We start from the raw sequence: 22,019 nt of genomic DNA, 5'->3' as shown, positions 1-22,019 counted from the left end.
AGTTGCCGAGCAGAGACAGGGACTGAACTTTTCTTTCTCAAGTTTTTTTTTTCGTTACAAGACTTTTTCTGTCACTTTTCACACACTTTTCACATTAACAATGAGACCATACTATACTATATAACACTATAAATGCCTTTCAGGAGAGAATGTCTGAAAATGTGTCATTATCCTCATTGAAAAAAATAAAATGCCTCCTCTTTCTCTGTATGGTGCCTGGATTTTCACTGCACAGTGTGGTGTGGCAGCTTGAATAACTATAAAACTTTTTAAATGACACTATCACTTCCTTCCCAGCATAACCTGACTCTTAAAGCAGCACATTTACAGAATCTGCTCCTTTCCTTTCTTATCAATGACAGTCCATCTTCTTTTGTGTCCTCTTAACTTTCATATTGGGTGGAAGAAACACATTGTTGAGGTAGAGCAAATCTACAAGCAGTCCTGTCATTTGATAGCAAATATTTCCGTCTTTGTCGATTAACCCTGCAGGTGAGGACAAATGAATCAAGAACTGGGAAGTATGGGCTGAGGACTACAATATCTAATTCTAACTCAGTTTATTTGTTTGCCACAGTAAAAAGCCTTATTTTTTATTTCTTTTTTACTGTCAGCAAATCCTTATACAGACCAAACTAACATAAATTAATCCCAATAACAAGCATTGTCTGTGTTTCAAATACAGCATATTCCCCGGTGCCATAGAGCTCCACCATTGTCCAAAACAATTAAAAACAAATCAGTGAACCACACAGTTATACTGGCTGACATGTTGCTTCAATACAATGAAAACAAACACTATAGTGGGTTTTGAGTCCCACATTCATCATCATGTTGCTGTAAATATTAAGAACACCAAGTTATTAGTTTAGGCACACACATACAGTGTACACAACTGACTCCAGTTGTGGTAACTGTTGACAGAAAGCTACAATTCCCAACTGTTTATGACTTTCAAAAAACAACTAAATTAAATATCTGTGATCCAGTGAAATATATCCAATCAGTTGTTATAAATCGGCCTGAGGTTAAGCGCCACAAACAAGGAAGAGACGTCAGAAAGTACTGAGAGACTGACAAACCCACTCTCGTTTTTAGTGCGGTTACTTTTTGAGCAGAAAACTACAGAATATTATCAGTCCCCACATTTATAAACAATACATGTGCTGTTTATAGTTTTATTAATAACTCACATAAAAGACGTATGTGTTATTCCAGGTTGAAGACTTGAAGTCAGTTTTAATAACATGGCTAATTAAAGGACTGCAACTAACAACTATTTTCTTGATCAATCCCTTAGATGTTTGGTCAATAAAATGACAGAAAATGGTGAAAACTGTCAGTGCTTCCCAAAGCACATGATGACATCCTGAAATGTCTTGTTTCGTCCTCACTTCAGTTAACCTTCATAAAAGGAGAAAGAACCAAGACATATTTATTTTGACAAGCTGGAATATGAGAACTATGAGTTTCATGTCTTAAAAAAATACCCAAACCGATTAATCAATTGGAATAGTTATACTATTAACTACTGCAGCTCTAGCTGATTGTATGTCAACACATGCAAATGTCCAAAGGTGCACTGACAAGTCTTCTTCATATCGACTGATACAGAACTACACATGTGCCGATTCCTCATTAAACCCGCATTGATGAGTCATCTAACAGCACATTATAGAGCTGCAAACTCACTGACAGTCTACTTCGAGTGTCTTTAGGTGCCATAATGTATTCCTTAAGCCTTCTGTGAATGAAAATCCTTCATGTCTGATATATGCAAACCCCCTCTTCTCTCCCCTCTTGGTGATCTCTTTTTCATCAATTAAGTTGACCGTTTTGGTCACGCACGATGGAGTCCATTAGCATGACAATGAGGGGAATGATGGGAGAGGAGAAGGGGGTGTACGGGGAGGTGTAAAATCTGTAAAACTTTCTCATGAAGACTTCTGAAGGCCACTGGGAGCTGTGGGGGATCTGCTGAAATTTGTTAAGGGGGATGGTAAGCAGCAGTGAAATTATCATCTTATCTCAGTAAATCAAATGCCAACATTGCTCTGTTGAGGGGTTCAGATCCCTGCATTCTCTCTCTTCCTCAAACTGTTCATCACAATGCTGTTCAGGGCCATAACACTTTCTGAGTGTCAAAAACAGGTGTGCTGCATGATCTCCACTCTAAAATGTCAAAGCAAAACAAATTTAAGAAAATATCATTTGCTGTATATCTGACGCCCAAGCATTAACACTCCAAAACACCTAAAAATTAAAGTGGCCTTAAAAAGCTTTTTAGGAAAGAACATATTAACAAGGGTCAACGATTAAGTTCAGCCAAGGGTCGGCCCTTTCAGCCTGGAGACACTGCAGGCTTGCATGTGTTGTGGAGACACAGGAAAGTCTTTATATTCTATGCTGTTCTAACAAACTAGCTTTTGTATTTTTTTGTAAAACATTGAAAAAATCTTAATATAAAACAATGATTGAATAATCTTAGCTGTAGCTTCAACAATGACTATTTCTGCACAGAAGTTCATCCTAAACTTGCATTTCTTAATACACTTGATATTGACAAATTGGTCAATTTATGTTTGATTAATCAATTGGGTCAACAGTTAAGTCACAGGATAAAGACAGCACCTCCTTATATGGACATCATGTTTGTCCTTAAAATTGTGCAAACATCTGAATGTGGAACAGTTTGACAGAAGAAAAGATATAGAAGTATGTGTTTATCTTATTGTTTGCAAAAGCAAAGTCACTGTCACTCTTTTTTAATAAAAAATATTGCTATTTGTAAATCATTTTGCCAACTGTACTTTTTGTCAGAGACGCAATTCTCTTTTTGTTCAAAATACAAAGGAACAAAACTCTATGTTAAGGGCCATCCACACCAAGAACAACAACTTTAACAATAACTGTGACGCCAAACTATTTGCTGCAGACGTTGCTGTGTCAGCAGCTTAGGTAAATGGATATTGATGACTGTTGCTGCTGTACATTGTGCAGATAAACAAACAAAAATGAAAACCAGAAGGATATCAGTTCACAAAATTCTTCAAAGATGAGATAAGGTAGGATAACCCAACTGGTCATCTTCTGAAGACAAATTTTATTCATAACTCTGTTTGAGACAACATTAGTTAACCTGACGATCTCAAAGAGAACATCAGTAGACAAAATTTACTTAAGACACTGCAAACTACATTGACAGTCTGTCTCAGGTAAAACGTTTTTTGAGTGTGATTTGTATCCTAATATATGTCATAGAAGTGTTTGACTGAGTTATTAGAGTAGACCATTTTTAAGTGTTTCCTAAAAGCCACTTAGCTTCATGAAGAGGTAGGTTACAGTTAGAGACCAGTACTTAAGCACTACAGCACCATTCATTTGTAGGAAAGTGTCCTTAAAATCGAATTAACTGATGACCCTGCAAAATCTAATTGATTTTGATTGGCTGTCAATGTTTCTACTCTAAATTAAATACCAAAAAGTAATCCCAACAATATTATTCACTGTTGTGGTGGTTATACTGTAGTCCTGATGTCCTCATGATGACTCGACCATCCACTTTCATCTGTTACATTTGTTAGACCTCATTTTGGCAGCAGGCACTGTCTATAGCATGACATAATAGCCTTGCATTTGGCACAGGACTGAAACATTTTCATTGTTATTTAAGTGGGATTTATAATTATATTGTTGTATCTATAGTCAATGTCTGAAAACATGCTTAAAAGTTTAGCTAATAGAAGAAAAGTTTTTATTGCCAGGCCTAACAATTCAGATTCAAAGCCAGGGCACGATTTGTCGATTCCCGACAATGTCGACTTGTCTTTATTGCTGCTCAGAGGTTCAGAAAAAATAAAATGCAAGAATAATGTGCCTCAGGTGAGATGAGGATATTCTGGTACAACACAAAAGGTTTTCAAAGCTTCACTGTAGGGACGTGTAAAACAGAACGAGACCTGCAAATCTCTCCTAACGTTTTATGCTGCTACCAGGGTTTGTACACATTTTTCAAGGTCAAATTCAAGCACTTTTCAAGCACTTTTAAGGGTCATTTTTAAGATTTTCCAGCACCTTACTGCCGGGGTAAAATACATATCTAAAGGAATATATATACTTGTGATTTTTTCTTCACTTTTTATCACAATTATGTACATTGTATTATGCTGTAAACATCTAAAATTATATTCTATAATAGCAAAAACTTCAGAAATTAATTATCCAGTCTGATCCCAATTTTGTAAAAGACACAGAGTTATAATGTCAAGCACTTTCAAGCACTTAAACTAAAATCCAAGCACTTTTCAGACCTTGAAAACACAACATTGAAATTCAAGCACTTTCAAGGATTTCAAGCACCCGTACGAACCCTGTGCTACTGTATCTTTGGCACTCACTCTGTTAGATAACTGATCAGAAAATCTCTTCCTTTCTACATTACCTGAGCCTACAGACACAGTGTTCCACTATAATCAATGCATTACTTGTGTGTTTTATGCAGAGTTTGATCTATCTAACTGCTCTCACTTGATTCTAATTAGATGGTTCCACAGACTTCCCCTCCGGCTTATATGAATCTACATACAGGCAGTGAGGAAACGTGGGCTGAACTAAACTCTGCCCTGAAGGGTTTGCTTCGCAGCTGCATCACTCCAACAGTTATAAAGAACTTCATCTGCACGTTTGCCTTATATATGGTGTCAATAAAATGACAAAAAGAATGAATGACTTGAGGGCAACGAGGGATCTCTGCTGAAGGTTCATCATAAACAAAACCATGTATCCACAAATAAAAGTTCCACTGTTAGAAAAACCGGCTCTGTTATACGTCTACAACCAAGGACCTCATGATACCAACATCAGCACATGACTGTTGCTTTCCTTGTGCTATGGTTAGACACAAAAGGGGCATTGCTTTCAAATAGCCTTGATGATAGATGATTGACACCTGTCTCTTTCAGGCACATGATTTACTGAGTTGTCTGTGGTCTTTGCTTTGGGTTTTCAAACTTGATATGATATTTCTGTTAAAATTATCCACTGAAATCTTGAATAATTTAGAGGCATTAAAAGCCATGTGACTACTAAAAAAGACGAATGCGGCTATCAAAAAAGAAAAGTGGAGAAGTGGTGAAGAGATTTCCGAAAGCACAGACTGAAATAGATGAGTTGCCATGATAGGCTCTGTGCAAGGGCAGGATACATTTTCTACCTTTGAGGAAAGGCATAAAAAAGAGATGCAGACCGGTGTGAACCCAGCACAAGCATCAAAATTAGTAAACAGGTTGCACTTCACTTCTCAACCATCCTAGGGGAATAAACGTTAGATATTCATGAAAACCTGCAAGAAACCTGTTTATCAATTTTAGCCTGAAGGACAGTTCTGTACCTGCACCAGGAAATCAGCTGACTGGAACAAAGAACTCTCTTAAATCGTTAAACAGAAATCATTCATCCTCATGATGTTGAGACAATATTTGACACTGTAGGATACCGATGATGCAGATTACGGTGAAATCAGTTTTAACCAATATGTTCCTTCTTCTATACCTCTATGTTTTGCTTTGTGTTTTTTCCGTCCAATTTCAGCATATGTGTAACCAGGAAAGTGTTGCTCAGCGTGGCACAGGCCTCATAATACAGTACTTAATTCTCTGGCAATGTCTAGGTGCCTTCAGTTCTGGCTATTTGTCAAATCTGCCTTTTTGCCTGAGACTATTCAGTATCTGAGGACATTCCTGCTCTGTTATACAGCCCTTCAGTCATATGAAACGACAGTACTGATCAGAACTAAAGAGAAAACAAAAGGCAGCTAAAGCTGGAGTTATGCTTTGCTGATAGTTAAACAGGTTGGTTAATATGCTTAAATATAGAAGTGGTGATGGTCACTTGTGTGTTTAATGTTTGCAAAGGTGTTAATAGTCTATATCATGGATAGTATTTGTACTGATGTACATGTTGTCAGATGAGCCCAAAATGAAAACCTTTTTTGAGATTATAAGGCAGAAAAGATGTTTGGGTAAAATTCCCAATGACGATAAAGTTCATTGTTAAACTGTTACATATCTTTGTCACAAGAGTTGGATAACAACAACAGAGATAAAAGGCAAGAATGTGTGTTCATCAGCTGATAAATCAATATTGAAACCTTTTGTTCACTAATATTTGTTGCCCATAAGAACTGAGCGTCAGTTGGTCCCTACCACTTATTATGATATTGTTCCAGCTGCGCCTGTAAATAATGAACTCTATGAAATAAATTCTTATGTGGACATAACATGCAAGTTTTAATCACAAATCTTTAAATAAAAAGGACTGTAAATTTGCAGGTGTTCTATATAAAAACATCAAGATTCTAAACTAGTACATTTCCACTGCTCATTTTGAACAAATTCAATTTGCAGTTCCATATCTTACTTGATGTTTTTGTCTGACTAACCTAATAGGTTACCCATTTTGTGTTTTATTCTAATGGTTATATCTGAGTAAACAAATTTCCATAGGGGCGAAAACTGTGACAGGAGAATGACAAAAAATTTACTTTTTATTGGAGCCATTCGCAAGCTGGAAATGGATCATTAAAATACGGACTGTAAATAATTCAGCTCTGTGTGCCACACACTGTAGGTGCCTTACATCAGGCAGCTGTCGAAAGCGAAGCTGAGAAAATTCCACCCGTGCATCAGACAGTATATCACCATGCCATCCAGCCGGCCGACTGACCAGTCTGTCAGTGCTGCTGTGAGTTTAGCTGACTCACAGTAACTTTTACTGCTGACCGGGCAGGTTGAGCAAAACAACAGTCCCACAGCAGAGAGGTGTCAATAACATCAGGAGCAGGTAACAGCAGCCTGTCATCACTGATGGCTCTAGACCAAACTGCTGACCAGGTCGGTCTGAGAAATTCACCTCTGGTGTTCAATGTGTTATTTTGCCTGCTATGTTACAGAGGAGGAGGGATGTGCCAGATAGATAGAAAAATTCCATAAACTGAATGATATTGACATATACCATGAGATTGCATATTTATATTTATCTTAAATAGTTTTTTTGTTGTTCTATTCAAATGAGAAACAGGTTAAATATTAAATAATCACATGAGAATCTAAGTTTTGGGCTGTGAATTTATTACCAAAAGAATTCAAGGTAATTCATCACATGGAGCAAACTCCGTAATGGTTGAAACATTTTTACCCACACCAGAACATGGACACAAATAAAGCAACTGTTATATGGACTATCTTTGCTCTTAATCTAACTTGGCACAGAGCAGATCCACAAGGAATGTCTGAGAAACAACGAAAAGGGCAGAGGAAGGAAACAGCAGCAGAGTGGAGGAGGGACAAAGTGCGAGAAGAGGCGAGAGAGAGAGGGAAACATGGGATGAAGAAAAAGTTCCACACTGTGTTTACTGTTCTTCACCCCAAGAGAAAACACCATGACTCAAAGTGATGGGAGGGAAACGGCACTGGCATCATTAAACTGAGAAGCAGGCAATAATAAAAACCCACTGGGCGTTGTTTGTGTGCACACACACTTGTATCTGCAGGCAAAAAAAGATTTTTTTTTTCTAAGAAGAGCGGATAGAAGACGATATTGCAGAGCCTCAAAACGCAACAGCTTGCTGATCTTTACTGTTATTCTTTGAAATAGTTTATTTAAATCCCCTTTGGATAACATGCAGACACACAACAACTCTTCATGGTCGATTCACCACTGCAGACAGAGAATGAAATAGTCTGTACCGAGAGGGGAGATGGGAATATTATTAAGACCCTTCTACAGGTCACTGAATCCAAACATTTTCTAGTTATGTGGAATAAATTTCCACTAATTAAAATCCCACCAGAGTGAGGCTTCTGTCTGCAGTGAAACAGTCCAGGCACAAATGCACAGTGGTGTCCCAACTATAAAGAATAAAGTTATACCCTTTATTCTATTATTCAAAGCAAAGTGATCCTCAAAAGCGTCTTAGTTCCTAGTGTCTCTACTCTACTGCAAACTTTGGCCCGATTCTACACATGTCTTGAGTATTAAGTGTTCACACTGGAAACATGAAGTGCAGTCATAACAGTCAGAATGCTGACATAAAACCCCTTTGACTGTACCAGCTGTACTACAGAGGAATATTGATACATATGAATTAACCTGCTTAACCAACTTACGTGTGCTCTGTATATCCTGTTGCATTTAAACAACCATCAGGACTCACGTGCGAGCTGCACGTGAGACCTGATGGTTCTTTAACCAACATTTTTCTGCCCAGACCAGACTGAGTCGGAGAAAATAATAACCAAGTCTGAGCCATACTGGACAGGCTTTCTCTCCTTTACATCTGGACTGGACTGGAGCTCGAGGCAGTTTATGTAAGCTTACCCTGTCACGCAAAAAGGCAGAGTTCTTCGCACCGAGATCTAATACTAAAAAGTATATACATGTCTCATATTATAATCTATGTGACTGAATCCGACCAGAATCTTAACATGATTTCTGGCTCGACCTGTCGGGATACAGTTTGGGTATTCATTACTCAGGACCACTGCAAACTGTCTTCATTTCTTTAACAGTGCTGTTGTTGAGCTAGAGATGTTCTAATTGTTCATGAGACTATTTTGCCTGAAAAATATATTTTCCATTTGTTTCCCCTTGTTTTTATCAGCTCTTGGAAAGAACAGCCTTGGTTCTTTCCCACACATGGTTAGTATAAAGCCATGCTGCTATATGCTACCATACAAATAATCTGAAGTGACTATCATATAGCATTTTTTGCTTGAAATGCCAACCCCTAGTAGCTACTTATTTAGGTAGATGCCTCCTTTCTGAATCAAGACACTGTTATTGGTCGAGTGTTCTCCAACATAAGGAAAGAGCCATCAATGAGCACAGCACCAGATTTATTTGAATCGCCGAATGGAGATGTTTCACATGCCAGACTACGTAGAAGCTGCCCTAAAGTCCTAATCATGACAGTAAATGCTGCGCTTTGGTGGTGCATATTCCTATATTTCAAAGCGCTCAAATGACCTCAACAAAGTGCCCCACATTAAACTGCCCTGCGCAGTCGCCCCTTTTGTTGGTTGGATTATCCATTCCTGACATGAACCAGTTCAAGGAGGTATCACAGAGCCTGTTGAAGAGCTAGATTTTGCCCATATACGACAAAAACAACTGACTTTTCTATCATCTCTCATGAGGAAGTTTGATTCCAAAGAATAAGTAAGCATCAGCAATCCTTGAAGCAATTATATGTATAAGCCTTAACAGTGCTTTAATTTATTGAGAATGTTCTTAATTATAGCTGATGGGCTTCCCCCTGTGGGACATGAGCACAGCTCTTATGTAGTTAATGGGAAAGGACAGCGTGCTATGAGGAGGCTTTGTGAGCGGCTGTGAATGTTCTTGAGCCAAACAAGAAGAAGCTTGTGTGACTTGTTCCCAAGTGGCTGCGCTGCCTAATTAACTGAAAGGGTTGATTTGTATTACACAGCTATTTGTGTCTGAAAGCAAGCTTGGAGGGAAACACAGTCATGAATATGCAAACACACATCCAGGCACATAAATAAGACACAACATTAAATGATAAAGAAAATGAAGCTGTACTTCAGAGGTTAGCACAGTGATAAACCCTGAAGTTGTAGCTGTGATACAGAATCACAACAGTTCTCTGACCTCGTCTTCCTGCTTGACTGAAATTCTGCTGCACTGTCTGCATGCTTCCCTCCCTATCAGTCTGCTCCCATTTTCTCGCTTTTTCCCCACTTGCCTTACTGCCTACAGACTTGTTTGCTATACAGCACATAGCACAAAAAGTGCAATATCAACAGATCATAGATAAAAAAAAAAAAAACCAACGTGTGTACGACTATCGTCAGATCAAGAGATTGGAGTCCCATTGTCTTGTTTAATGCCCATAAAAACACCTCCACCTGTCTACTAAGTTTCTGTTTTAGGTCACAGGAACACAATGAAAAGCTGGAGCATCATTTAGACTAGATCTTCAAGGTTTTTCAAGCCAAGGACCCCTTAGCTGATAGAGGGACAGAGCATGGAGTCCCTACTACAAATGTTGTAAATAATATCAAACATTATTTCGGCGGTCCAAAGCAATAAATCCAAGGACCACCTGGGAATCACAGACACACTGTTGAAGACCCAGGATTTAGACGAAAGCAGACCTGAGAGATCACTCGATGTCTGAAATTGACAGATGAACAATCAATAATCAATAGGGAACCACTCCTCCCTCAGGCATAAAAAACCTGGATAAAGGGATCAATAAAGGGAAAGAACAATGTAACCTTAAAGAATCTTAAATGTCCTAAATTCCTCTAATCTTTTTGTGCTCCTTGTCCTACCTAAATCCCATTTCTGTGTCTTAACATGCCTTATTTTAGTTCCACTGTTACAATATTACCAGGTATTTTTCTTGGTCTGATGAGGCAAAGAGAAGAAGTAGGACACACCTGAAATAGATGTACCAGGTGTGCGGAGGGACGGAGCGGAGAGGAGACAGCGAGGGAGAGAAAGAGACCTTGTAACAGCTGAGAAAGTCAGTGGGGGATGAGGATGGCGTTGAGGAGATTAAAGCGAGATTTCCTCCTTCATTTTACACATCTGTGGAAAGTTGCTAATGAGGCCATTAATTACTGCACAGATTAGGCTAAATAACGCCATAATTAGTGTTGCTATATTGAGTTAGCAGTTTTTTAGGTACACTTGTAAAAGCCAAATCAAATCATCAACACATTACTCCAACTTGCTGCTACTGAACCGTTTGCCCCAGTATACTGTGCTCCGACGGGTTTACAGCTCCATGTGAGGCCGCTGAAACTCCTTCTTTCATCTGCAAATTAGAAAAGGTCTGTACAAATACCGATTATCAGTAATCAAGGAGAACAATAACCAATATAATTTAAATCTTGGGTCAACATCTAGAATAACCAGTGATGGAATGCAACTATGAATAATACTGAGCTTAAGTACTGAACAGGTACAATTTTAAGGTACTTTACGTAAGTATTTCCATTTTCTGCTTCTTTATACTTCCACTTCAACACATTTATTTGCACGGTTGCTACGTTGTCTGTTTTGGCTAAATAAACACAAAAAGTTTGAACACACCTATAGGGTTGTTTCGTTTTTCTGCATGCAGATAATTCCTGATTTAAATCAAGAAACATTTCTTACTTCAAACTATATTTCATTTGAATAAAGCTCTTGATTTAACTCTGACTTATGAAGCCATTTGGTATGTTGTTTAATCAAAAAACAGTTAACATAGAAGGTCATACAAGGATTTTCGACAACTTACAACTTTATCTGACAACGCTTCCAGAATTTTCTTGAAATAAGAAATAACTAGTAATGCAAAAGGCAATTAAAGGTGTTTCAGAAAATAGCCAATTTACTGAATGAGATTTCTTTTCCATGTGGCAGGAAATAAGCAGAGGGCAGAACACAAATCAATCTCTATTATTGCAAGTGTGCGGAGGCGGAAGACAGCGAGTGCTTCCTGTGCGAACCTGATGAGCAGCAGGGAGCCTGAAGCTTGGCCGCCTGACTGGGAATATAAATGAAAAGCTCAGTGACTCATGGTTCAGCTGTAGCAGGTGAATAAGTAATATGTGGCAGTTAAAGCTCAAGGCATTAAAGCTTAATGTACTCATCGTGGGCATGTGTCCTTCTGCATAATCTCCATCACTATATTTGCTAATTTCCAGACATTATCAAGATACTTACCCAGAAGTTGTTCTGAAAGACGGCCATCTTCACTCAGAGATTCACAGCAATCTGTAAAAGAGGTGGAGAGAAAAAGAGTCACGCTGCATTAAAGAAGGAGGCATTACGACTGAACACTTTGCATCTGCCTAACCTCCATTTTCTCCAAAGAATGCTTGTAAGAATGCCCTGGATGATGCCTTTTGTGTTCCTTGTAATGATCTGAAAAATGTTTACGTTCAGACTTTTCTCGGCCCTCTTGACAATAAACTGCAGTTTTACAGTCTGCACAAATTGCACAGACACAAGCTCCCATAGACTCCTGACTTTATAGAAACCCCTAGAGACACCTTCAGTGTAGGATGTGAGCTCCTGAGGGAGGACACAAGAGAGCTTAACAAATCACTTCAAAGGATAAACTCAGAGGAAAAAGGGAGCTGAGGAAGGAAGCAGGGAGGAGGAGTGACAGAAGAGATGGGGGAGGAGGGTGAGGGAATACAGGGGAGAAGAGATAAATCGATGGAGGGGAGGAAGGCAAAGGTAGCCACCAAGGAGATGATCACAGCTCGTGAAAACTGCAGTGCTTGGCTCTGATTGGCCGAGTCGCATACTTTCACCGGCTGCTGCTTATCGGCTCACATCTGTGACTACATATTTCATATCTGCTCCCTGAATGACACCACAAATCAGAGGTTTATCTGTATAAATAGTAAATATGATGCATTCACATTTGTGGGTGTACTAGTGTATCTTGACATTTCTTTAAGGAGATGGTGAGGATGGTGGTAGAGTTACACGCAAGGAAGGTGGCAAGACAGTGTCCGCGGTTAAAGACTGCATTTAATCACTTCTAAGTGTGATACCACTGGATATTTTTAAAGGAAATCTTGGGATAATTTCTAGACATGTTTGGGCATCAAAAAACTGGTATTTTAAGCCACAGATTTGAACCCTAACCAGGTAATTTTTGCACCTAAATATGTACAGACCATAAGCAAAATCTAACATAAATAAATGTAAGGTTGCAACATAAAGAAATAAAGTTTCAACATATCCCTGGTTTTCAGAAACTTACACTGCTAACATTTATCCTGCTAATACAGTTGCATTTTTCCCCAAATAACACATATCAATATACAAGAATTATGGCAGTGAGGACTTAGTGTATACTTTGATAGCAAGCAATTACTTAGGTTGCATTTCTGTACTTTTTTTTGCAGATTTCTTTTTATCCCTCTAAATGTGTGATGACCTTTATCATAAAAGGCTCAAACTTGCATAACATTGACAAACTGACATATTGACAGAAAACACAGACCCATTGCAGCCTTCATGAACTGCTTTTTTATAGTTGAGTTAAGTAAATTACCACCATAATAAAAAAGCAGAAGATATATTCATTAGTACACATTGCAGCTATGCTTGCTTCACTTTTTGATAACATCACACCATGACATTTTTTAAAAGCAATAAACCATCATAAGCCATATTAAATGGGGTGTTCCCACCAGCTAAGAGTTCATGATGAAATACTTTCTAGTACTATTGAATAAGATTAATCTTACTTTTTAAGCTATCAAAAGTTTAATTGTCACCTTCAAAGTCACAAAGATTGCAGATCAAAAGAACGCAAAAAGATATCTGCTCAACTGTTGAAGTTTAACCTGTCATCAGTGCAGCGTTTTCATGAATTATATACTTTGACTGGCTGCTTGGAGTAGGGAGTGCGCTGCAGCAGCAGCTGAGCGTACACCTTTTGACCCCCATCACACACACGAACACACACACATCACAAGCATTGGAATTCGGTCTTGCCCTTTCCAAGAGAATCCATAATGTGACCGTGTTTCCCCAAGGCTGCCCTCATACAGGGTTCCTGTTATCTGGTATTCTGCTGACACACTCTGTGTGTGCGTGTGTGTGTGTGTGTCCGCTGACAACAGCCCTCTTCTGTGTTGGCACAGTCTCAGCTCAGGCCTGGTGACCTGGCATCATGCAGCAGCGACACACAAAGACGCAAACACAGCAAGACCTACTGTACACACACTTTCTCACACTCTCACACACACACACCTCACACCTTGTTAATTAGCTCAGCAGTGGGACTGGAGGCCCCTGCAGACAGCATTCTGTTTGGCAGAGTAGGTTAGTCCGGCACGGGAGGGAGAATTATATAAACATTTTAGTAGGTGGTTATTCGACATACGTATAGTGATCACATCCTGTGACAGTTTTCCAGATTAATGTTTCCGAACAAACTGTAATTAATACCTAACAATATTAGTTAGTGAAGTCTTATAATATGTGTGCAAGTGTTCACAGGGTTTAAGAAAGGTTATCGTGACATAAATATCTTCATATCATAAGGTTTTGCCCAGGACCATCTTGTCAACACGATGCCGCCCTCCAGTCAAAAATGTGTTTTTCTTCTTGTTCCTGCAGTTGAATGTTTGAGCTTCATGATGTAGAATGATGTATGTGCAGAGTTTGAAACTTGAAAGTTGTTTTCATATTCATGGTTCAAAGTGTAAATTTTCTCCGTGCAAACTCAAAATCCGATTTAACGGGACCCGTGAAGGTGATTTAAAAGAGTTTTGGAAACCAATCCTTGTCCAATATTTAGCATACACCAGTGTGATGTGGAAACTATGAGCCTTCAAGGCACGAACACTCAGAGTGGACTTTTCGTTAAAGTAGTGAAATAGTTAAACTTTTGAAATGACACATATTTGCACAATCATAGGGTTAGTATTTCTTTAATGAGGGGGAAGGAGAACATGTCATTTGAGGATTTAAGATAGTAGTCAAAGTACAGCGTTTTGTGTACATCTTAAATCATGCTTGGTGAGGATCTTTGTGTGTAGATACATTATGGGCAACTAACAGTTTTATGAAAAGCATTTCTTTAAACGCTAGTGAATGGTATTTCATTTCTTATGCTGGCTCATTTCGGATTTTTATGTCCTGATTAATACAGTGTTACCACCAAAACATTTTTGACCTCTGGACAAGACCTGGTCATTTGATTGACCAATTGGTTATATAGCACCGATTATTGTGGCTGTTCTTTAGTTTAATCACATGGGATTCAGACAATTTATTCAGTCAAAAGTTTGATATGAGTAAGCTTGGATCTGTAACAGATTCAGAACGTTAGCAATTCAATGTATTATTTCTCAGCTGTAATTTTTATACAATATTTTATAATAATAATATTAGTACACTTTTCAAATCAAAGAGTGCTTCTCATAAATTAAATGAAATAAAACACTAAAATGAGTGATACAATAAACAAGAAGAGCAAACTTAAGATTGAAAATAATATACAATAAACAACTAATTAAAGCCAATAAAACAAGCAGGCAAATTAAGATATAAATCAGGATGTGCGTTCTGATAAAAGTATGTTTTTGGGAAAGAACAACTTGTCATTTCAGAAGACATCTTTAATATTGAAATGTTCAAAAATATTATTTGGGGAAAACAAACATAAACACTGAATAAAGAGTTAGAGACCATTCATTCACTGAACATAACTGTGAAATTATTTTAGAAAAGTATCACTTAACCGTAATGCAGCATTTCAGACCAGCAGAAGACAAAACATAGGCCTGTAGTGTAGCTAGATAGATAGATTGAATTACTTTAATGAACCCAGACTGGGAAATTATTTTTTGTCTTTATATCAGTAAAATGAAATGTATAATTACTAGTTTGATTGACTATGATATTGACAGTCAATCAATATATAGACCAGCTCTACAGAAAAATACTTTAAAATAAAACAAACTGAAGGGGAAAGCTGAACTGTAAAGTGAGATTTCTGACTGGAAAATGCTGTCCGGGCAGATTTTCATGGCAAAAAACCCATGCAGAGGGACATGATCCTGATCAAACCACCAGATGGTTATCAGGGGAGCAGAAAGAGGGGGCAGATAAAAACAGACACACCGGGATGGTGAGGGGAGACAGAAGCCACTTGTTTTCTTCTTATGACAACCTGGTGCGCCATATTGAAACATACTGTAGATCTGAGCTGATTAGCCATTTGTTTTAATCATTGTGGTTTTGACATGGTACGATCCAGAAACACAAAGACAGAGAGGTGTGCAGTGGGACCCCATGTAGATAGCAGCTACAGCAGGATGTATAGAAGTAGCTGACATCCAGCATTCTCCATCTGGTTCCATCTAAACGTTCAGCTGATATCAGCTCTGAGGCAAACAAAGCCCAGAGAAGAAGTGGGACACGCTGTGACCTTGATTCCTCTCAAGATCATTTTTTATTCAGAAATTAAATGCCTGCACAGACTTTGGTCTTGCTGTGTGTCCCCACATGCACATATGGTTAAACCACAGCAGCAAAACTCAACCTATAAATACTAATACACACAGGAGACAGCTCAGAGCTTGTCAAACTTAACTAACGTATACTTATAGTACCAGAGTGTCTGCTATAAAAAACAGGAATCAAGGATGTAGTGTATACATTAGTGGGCAATATATTATTCTCCGATGATGACAGTAAGAAAATGAAATTATTGTAAATTTGAGTCTGCCTGAGACATATCCAAAAAGAAAAGCATGGACTATATAGTCAGGAAAAGTTGCAATTTTTTGTGTTAATTATGACTTGTTTACAAACGTTGTACAAAGAGTGGAAAATTATCTGGTCAACCCAAAACTTAGTGCTTCAAGCTTGAACCATCACAGATTGTTTCTTTCAAAATGAATAGATTATTGCTAGTGGGATATAGCCATGGTCTCCTAAGAAAAAGGCAACAAAGATTCAGATTCTTAGAAAATCTGTCTGCATGTCATGCAGAAGTAAACAAGGAGAATCCATTTCCTAGCTTCTTTTTTTTTTATTAGATTTTACTTTTCAAATAGAGATGGTGCAGGTTATATGAAAGAAAGGAGATTGGTTTTTCCAAAATGTTTTCACAAAGAAGCAGAGACCAACATGTATTCAGTCAGTTTCTCAAGCACTAAATCCAGGAGACCTTAAGCTGCTTTAGAAGACGAAAAAATGGTCACAGAAAAGAGCAGTCTTCAGGCAATCTCATACAGAGCAAGAAGCAAGAAGCTGTATCGTTTAAATACCTCAATATTAATTACTTTTTTTCTTCATTGATCAATTCATTTAGCAATGCATCAACAAAGCAAACTCAAAATTATTTGATTTCATTCTAAATATGAATTTCTTCTGGTTTCTTTACTCCTTTCATAGTAGGTGGTGGTAATGTGCTGAAATGACCAAGGCCAAAGACCAAATTGAAGATGAATTGGACCAACAGCATCTTTTATTCAGAATGTCTGTCTATATTGAGACAATACCGTTTCGCGAATTCTTTAGTCCACGTTATTCGTCTAGGTAAAATCTGATATAGCCCTGGTTGCAGTCCTATCTGAGGATGAAATAATAAGCAGGAATAACAAGTCCTAAATGCTGATAAGAGAGCTAAGTGTTGTTTGCTAGTGTTGCTAACATGTTCACAATTACAGAACTAACATGCTGATGTTTAGCAGGTATAATGTTTACAGTGCTGACATATTTACATACATATAGCATTTGCTAATTGATATCAAAACAAAAGTGTACAGCTGGTTGCAAAGTGGTGGAATAGCAGATCAACACTGCTATCCCTCAACATTTTTTTTTGTGGGAAATCCTACTTTCTGCAGTTCTAAGCAGTCATTCCAACACCCACTTTCCATTAAATGCAAGCATAATTTAAAATACTAATTATCCAGGTCTTGTAATCCGGTATCTCTGCCAATCTGTTTACATTTAGTCATGCTTGATCAAACCTTGTTTTTTTTTTATGCTTGAAAATGATGTTTGACAGGTCAAAGAGTCACACAAGCAGACATATGAGCAGAGAGAGAGAAGGAGTGGCAGCACAGTCAAACAGATAGTAAAGTAAATGAAGAAACACACAGTTTGAGGTGAGGGTAATATCATCAACAGACAGACAGTGGGTCATTCAGAGAGATGAGCCAATCAGCCTTATCAATAGAGACACACTAACTCCTTCTCCTGCTCTCTGCCAGCCACACAGTCTGACAACACACAGATGGCTGCAATGAAAAATTAGGACTTAGGAGAAGCAGATGGAAGGAGTAAAAGAAAGGGAAGTACACAGACAAAAACTAGCCACAACCCATTTAATTTCTGGAGGAAATAAATGGTGCATCCTCTCCGCCCATACTAAGCATTCCTGGATTTATTTGCTTTCCTCTTTCTTTGGCCAGAGATGGATCGATAAGCAGATGTCTTCCTAAAAGTAGGAGGATATAACACAGTCACCCACCTCCTCAACACCTCCACCTGCCCCTCTCCCTCCTCAGGGTGAGAGGAGAGATGAGAAAGGTTGGACAGGAATTCAGAATGACTCCACATGTTGTCCGACCCAACACCGCCAGTAACAGTGCCGGAGAACAACTTCTTACTCTGTCTCAAAGAGCTAACTAAAAATGGAACTGGGTTAAATGTAATGACGCAGCCTTGGAATAAAGACACTTCACTAACCTCTGAATGGGCACATTTGTCACAAGCTCAGGGAGCAAAGCAAGAGGGAGATAGAGAGTGACACAAAGAAATAAAGCAAAATCGAAAATAGAGGACATTGAGGTGAATAAAGAAAGGAGTGAGTGTGTGGTCAGACTCCAAGATAAAACTAATACAGTCATATTGCAGAATCTGACAGGTAAACATAAACAAACCTCCAAAACAGGAAAAGCCCGAGATGAAAATATGAGACTAACTCAAATAAAATACCTAAAATTCTTACATTTTGCACCATACAGTAAATCATCAAGAAACAAGAGTCTACAGCCAAACAAGCTTTAAAGGACCAATCCAATATTTTATGAACAAAACATCTATAGCATTCCCATTAGCAGTTGTTTGTTTAATGCTAATAAGCAAACAATGGCATGCTAACATACCGATGTTATAAGAAGTTAAGGCACCTAAGCGAAGATCACAAATGTCAGTAGGATTAGTTCTCTGCTAACCATTAGTGTCAACATTTCAGCAATCGATCGAACAGGTTTGAGATTTTTTCAGTCAAGTTGTGGGCCGACCACCGTCATGCTGCTAGCATGGCTAAAAATGTTAACTTTCATAGGTCATTTCTCAATTGTGGTATTTGCTAATTGTATGGTGAACTAGGGCTGCAACTAACAACAATTTCCCCTATCAATTAATTGATTTTTGATTTAATTAATTGATTCAAAACAGCCAATGGTTGCATCTCTGTTTCAAACTTTTAGAGGACTATTGGTTGGACAAAACAAGTCATTTGAAGACAATTCCATAAACCTTAGAAAACTGTGATGGACATTTTTCATCATTTAAGTCAATCAATCACATCATTACTATCTGAGATACCAAAAAGCTCCCAGCAGTCAGTGTATTTCCAAAATGCAGGTGAGAGGCACTGAGCGAGGTAGGACAAGGACAAACAGACTGAAATTATGGAGCAGCTGGAGCCTTAGAGAGAACTCCACCGCACTGCAGATCAACTCATCTGTCCTTCAGTATTAGTTTTGAACCTGATTTGGCGAAGCGTGGAGGAGAGATCATTTTGTGTCAGGCCTAATTTCCCCTCCACCGCCACCGACAGTCTTCTGCACTTCTCTGCCACATGTACCAGCATGAGATGACTCACTGCTGTGGCTGGTTATTTAGAGCAGGACTTCAATGTGGATGCTTAGTACTTCTTTTCATGAATAAAAAACCAATGTGGGTTTATACGATCAGCAAGCTCCACTGTAAGCTTTCAATACATCTGTACTGGCGGCATTCAATTGAGTTTCTCTTTCCATCAGTCAGAAAAAGGAGCCTAACAAATTTCTTCTAACTGTTCACATGTGTTGATTTTCCTCCAATTTTCTCTCTTTCTACGACTAAATTCACCTGTCTGCATAATCACCACCGACTTGCATGACAACACAAAATCCAGGGGGCTCCGTAGTGGGGAAACGCTTGACCTTTAAGTACAACATATGGTGAACCACAAAGGTCAAATAACACTCATTCGAAGCTTTCAATTGATCTCACGGTCTTCTTTCAGTCAGTGGAGCTGGTTCAGGAGTCATCACATGACCTTAATCTGAACTTGCGGTCACATTATAGCAAGTGGTTGTATACAAGGGGGAGCACAAAGCCCTCTAAAACTCAATCCACATTTTTTTCATGGCTTTACTAATTATTTTTATTTGCAGATCATTTTCTCCATCAAGTACTTATTTCTTTAGTAGAATACTATAATATCCCAGTGCAAAAAGTGTCATCTTTAACTTTTTATGACCTGCAATTATTCAGTTTACTATCATATATGACCAAAGATTTGCGTTGATCAAAAAAAAAGGTGCTGATGAATTTTCTGTTGACTGATCGATCGATCGATAAGTTGACTGCTCTTTTTGGCCGTTTAACTATTGATCATTCATTCAACTCAAGTCATTTATCAGGCACAAAGGCCAACATTCTCTGGTTCCAGCTTCTCAAATTTGAGGATTTGTTACTTTTCTCTGTTTTGTATCACTATGAAGTGAATATCTTTGTGTTTTGGACTGTTGTTCTGCAACTTGACTCTAGAAAGAGCGTTTTCATTGTTTTCCAATATCTTGAAACCAAAACAGACTAATTGAATCATCGAAAAAAGCTGAATATGTCAGTTCATTAAATATTAATGTATGAAGCTAAAATATAAATCAGATCAACTGCCTGCATCAGACACTGTTCGTACTTGAATCATTGAGACTGCTGTGAAGACAAAGTTGTTTGCTACACTCAACAGCAAAAACTTCACAGCCTACGAAGCCAAATGCGTCGACAAAAGCTCTAAAACACTAAAATCAGAGCCTGCACTTAACCATGACACACTGAAACCAACAATCACATCAGCGCCAACTTGATGATAGAATTACACCCTGTACTTAATGACTAAAGCAGCCTCAAAACACTGCACAGACCAATCCTCTTCAAGCGATAAAAACATGCTGCTTGGTGAATGTATGCCCGAGCCTTCAGTGACTGAGACCGAACCTGAGAAACAGTGAGGCAGCAAACACAATAGACAGGAGGCAGTGAGAGAGCGAGAGAAGCAGAGTGATAAACACAACCCAGGCCGTCAGCTCCCCATTGTCCTGGCCTGACTGTGCTTTTGTCACTGCAGCATACAGCCACACAGTCCAGGCCGGTCTATGACAACGTGCCAGGCGGGCATCACTTCCAGGCCCTGGCATGACCAGCGGTGTGAAAGCAGAGTGAACAGCATGACAGCAAACATGTCGATGTCCACACACAGCTCGAGATGACAAATACAGCTGTGAAATACGACAAGAGTAACACTGCGGTTTATTGTGCTCAGATTGTATTCTACAATATTCTTAGCTACCAATCAAAAAGATTTGGGTTTTTTCTCTTTTCTGCAAGCAATTGCTCAGCAAGCTATATACTGTATATCTGATATTTGTAATGGATTCAATTCTAGCAGTAAACAAAGATGTTGCCTTATATTTTTTTATTTTTCCGTGATGAAAAAATTATCTTGCTGTGAAGTCATTGCCAAGTCTGCTCTGGTATTAAGCGATCGAACAACACAATTTGTCCAGCAACTAACAGTTAGTCGCTTGTTTTGTCTGACCAACAGTCTAAAACCTCCAAATAAATTAAGTGATGTGAAACAAAGAAAAGCAGCAAATCCTCATGTTTCAGAAGCTGCTACATGCAGAGTATGGGCATTTTAGCTTGATAAAAAACTTATTTGGTTATCAAAAGTTTTGCAGATTAGTTTTCTGTTGATTACTGCTGACAACAAGCACTACTCACCTGATATCTCGGAATAATACAAAGATTAAAGAGCTGACAGCGTGTAACACAAACCAAAAATGAGCCAATTATTCATTGATGTATATTCAAAAAACAGTACAAACATAGATCAAAATATTACGTCTCACAGTCTGACATATTCCAAATTCTTGTTCTGTCCAACAATCACCCAAAATCAGAAGATATTCAATTAACAATGATATTCTAAAAAGGTAGCAATTCCTCAGTTTGAGAAGCTGCAAACAAGCCAATGTCTGATACTTCTGCTTGATAAAAAACGTGATGAATAACTTAATCTATTATTTATTTGCTTCATCAATTTTCACCCGGTTGATTAACTGTATAATTGTTTCAGCTTTAGTCGCCTCATATCTGTTCTTTTTAATAATGAAAAGAAAAAAGATGAGGCAGCATTTTAAAACAAGCTATTATGAACATCATTATGCAGTCCAACAGTA

The 22,019-nt window shown here is 38.3% G+C and overlaps 1 protein-coding gene across 2 annotated transcripts in view; it reads right to left on the bottom strand.

Annotated features, from left to right (window-relative positions):
- fcho1 (FCH and mu domain containing endocytic adaptor 1) overlaps positions 1 to 22,019 on the bottom strand; it is a 61,506-nt gene that overhangs the window by 33,953 nt on the left and 5,534 nt on the right. For both annotated transcript variants that reach the window (XM_030432748.1, XM_030432749.1), the window contains exon 2: positions 11,740 to 11,790. In XM_030432748.1, the coding sequence (XP_030288608.1) occupies positions 11,740 to 11,766 (27 nt within the window). In that variant the 5' untranslated portion in view covers positions 11,767 to 11,790. The remainder of the gene's footprint in view (positions 1 to 11,739; positions 11,791 to 22,019) is intronic.

Source organism: Sparus aurata, chromosome 11, assembly GCF_900880675.1.
Source record: "Sparus aurata chromosome 11, fSpaAur1.1, whole genome shotgun sequence".
Classification (NCBI taxonomy): Eukaryota; Metazoa; Chordata; class Actinopteri; order Spariformes; family Sparidae; genus Sparus; species Sparus aurata.
This window is presented reverse-complemented; position numbering and strand designations above follow the sequence as displayed.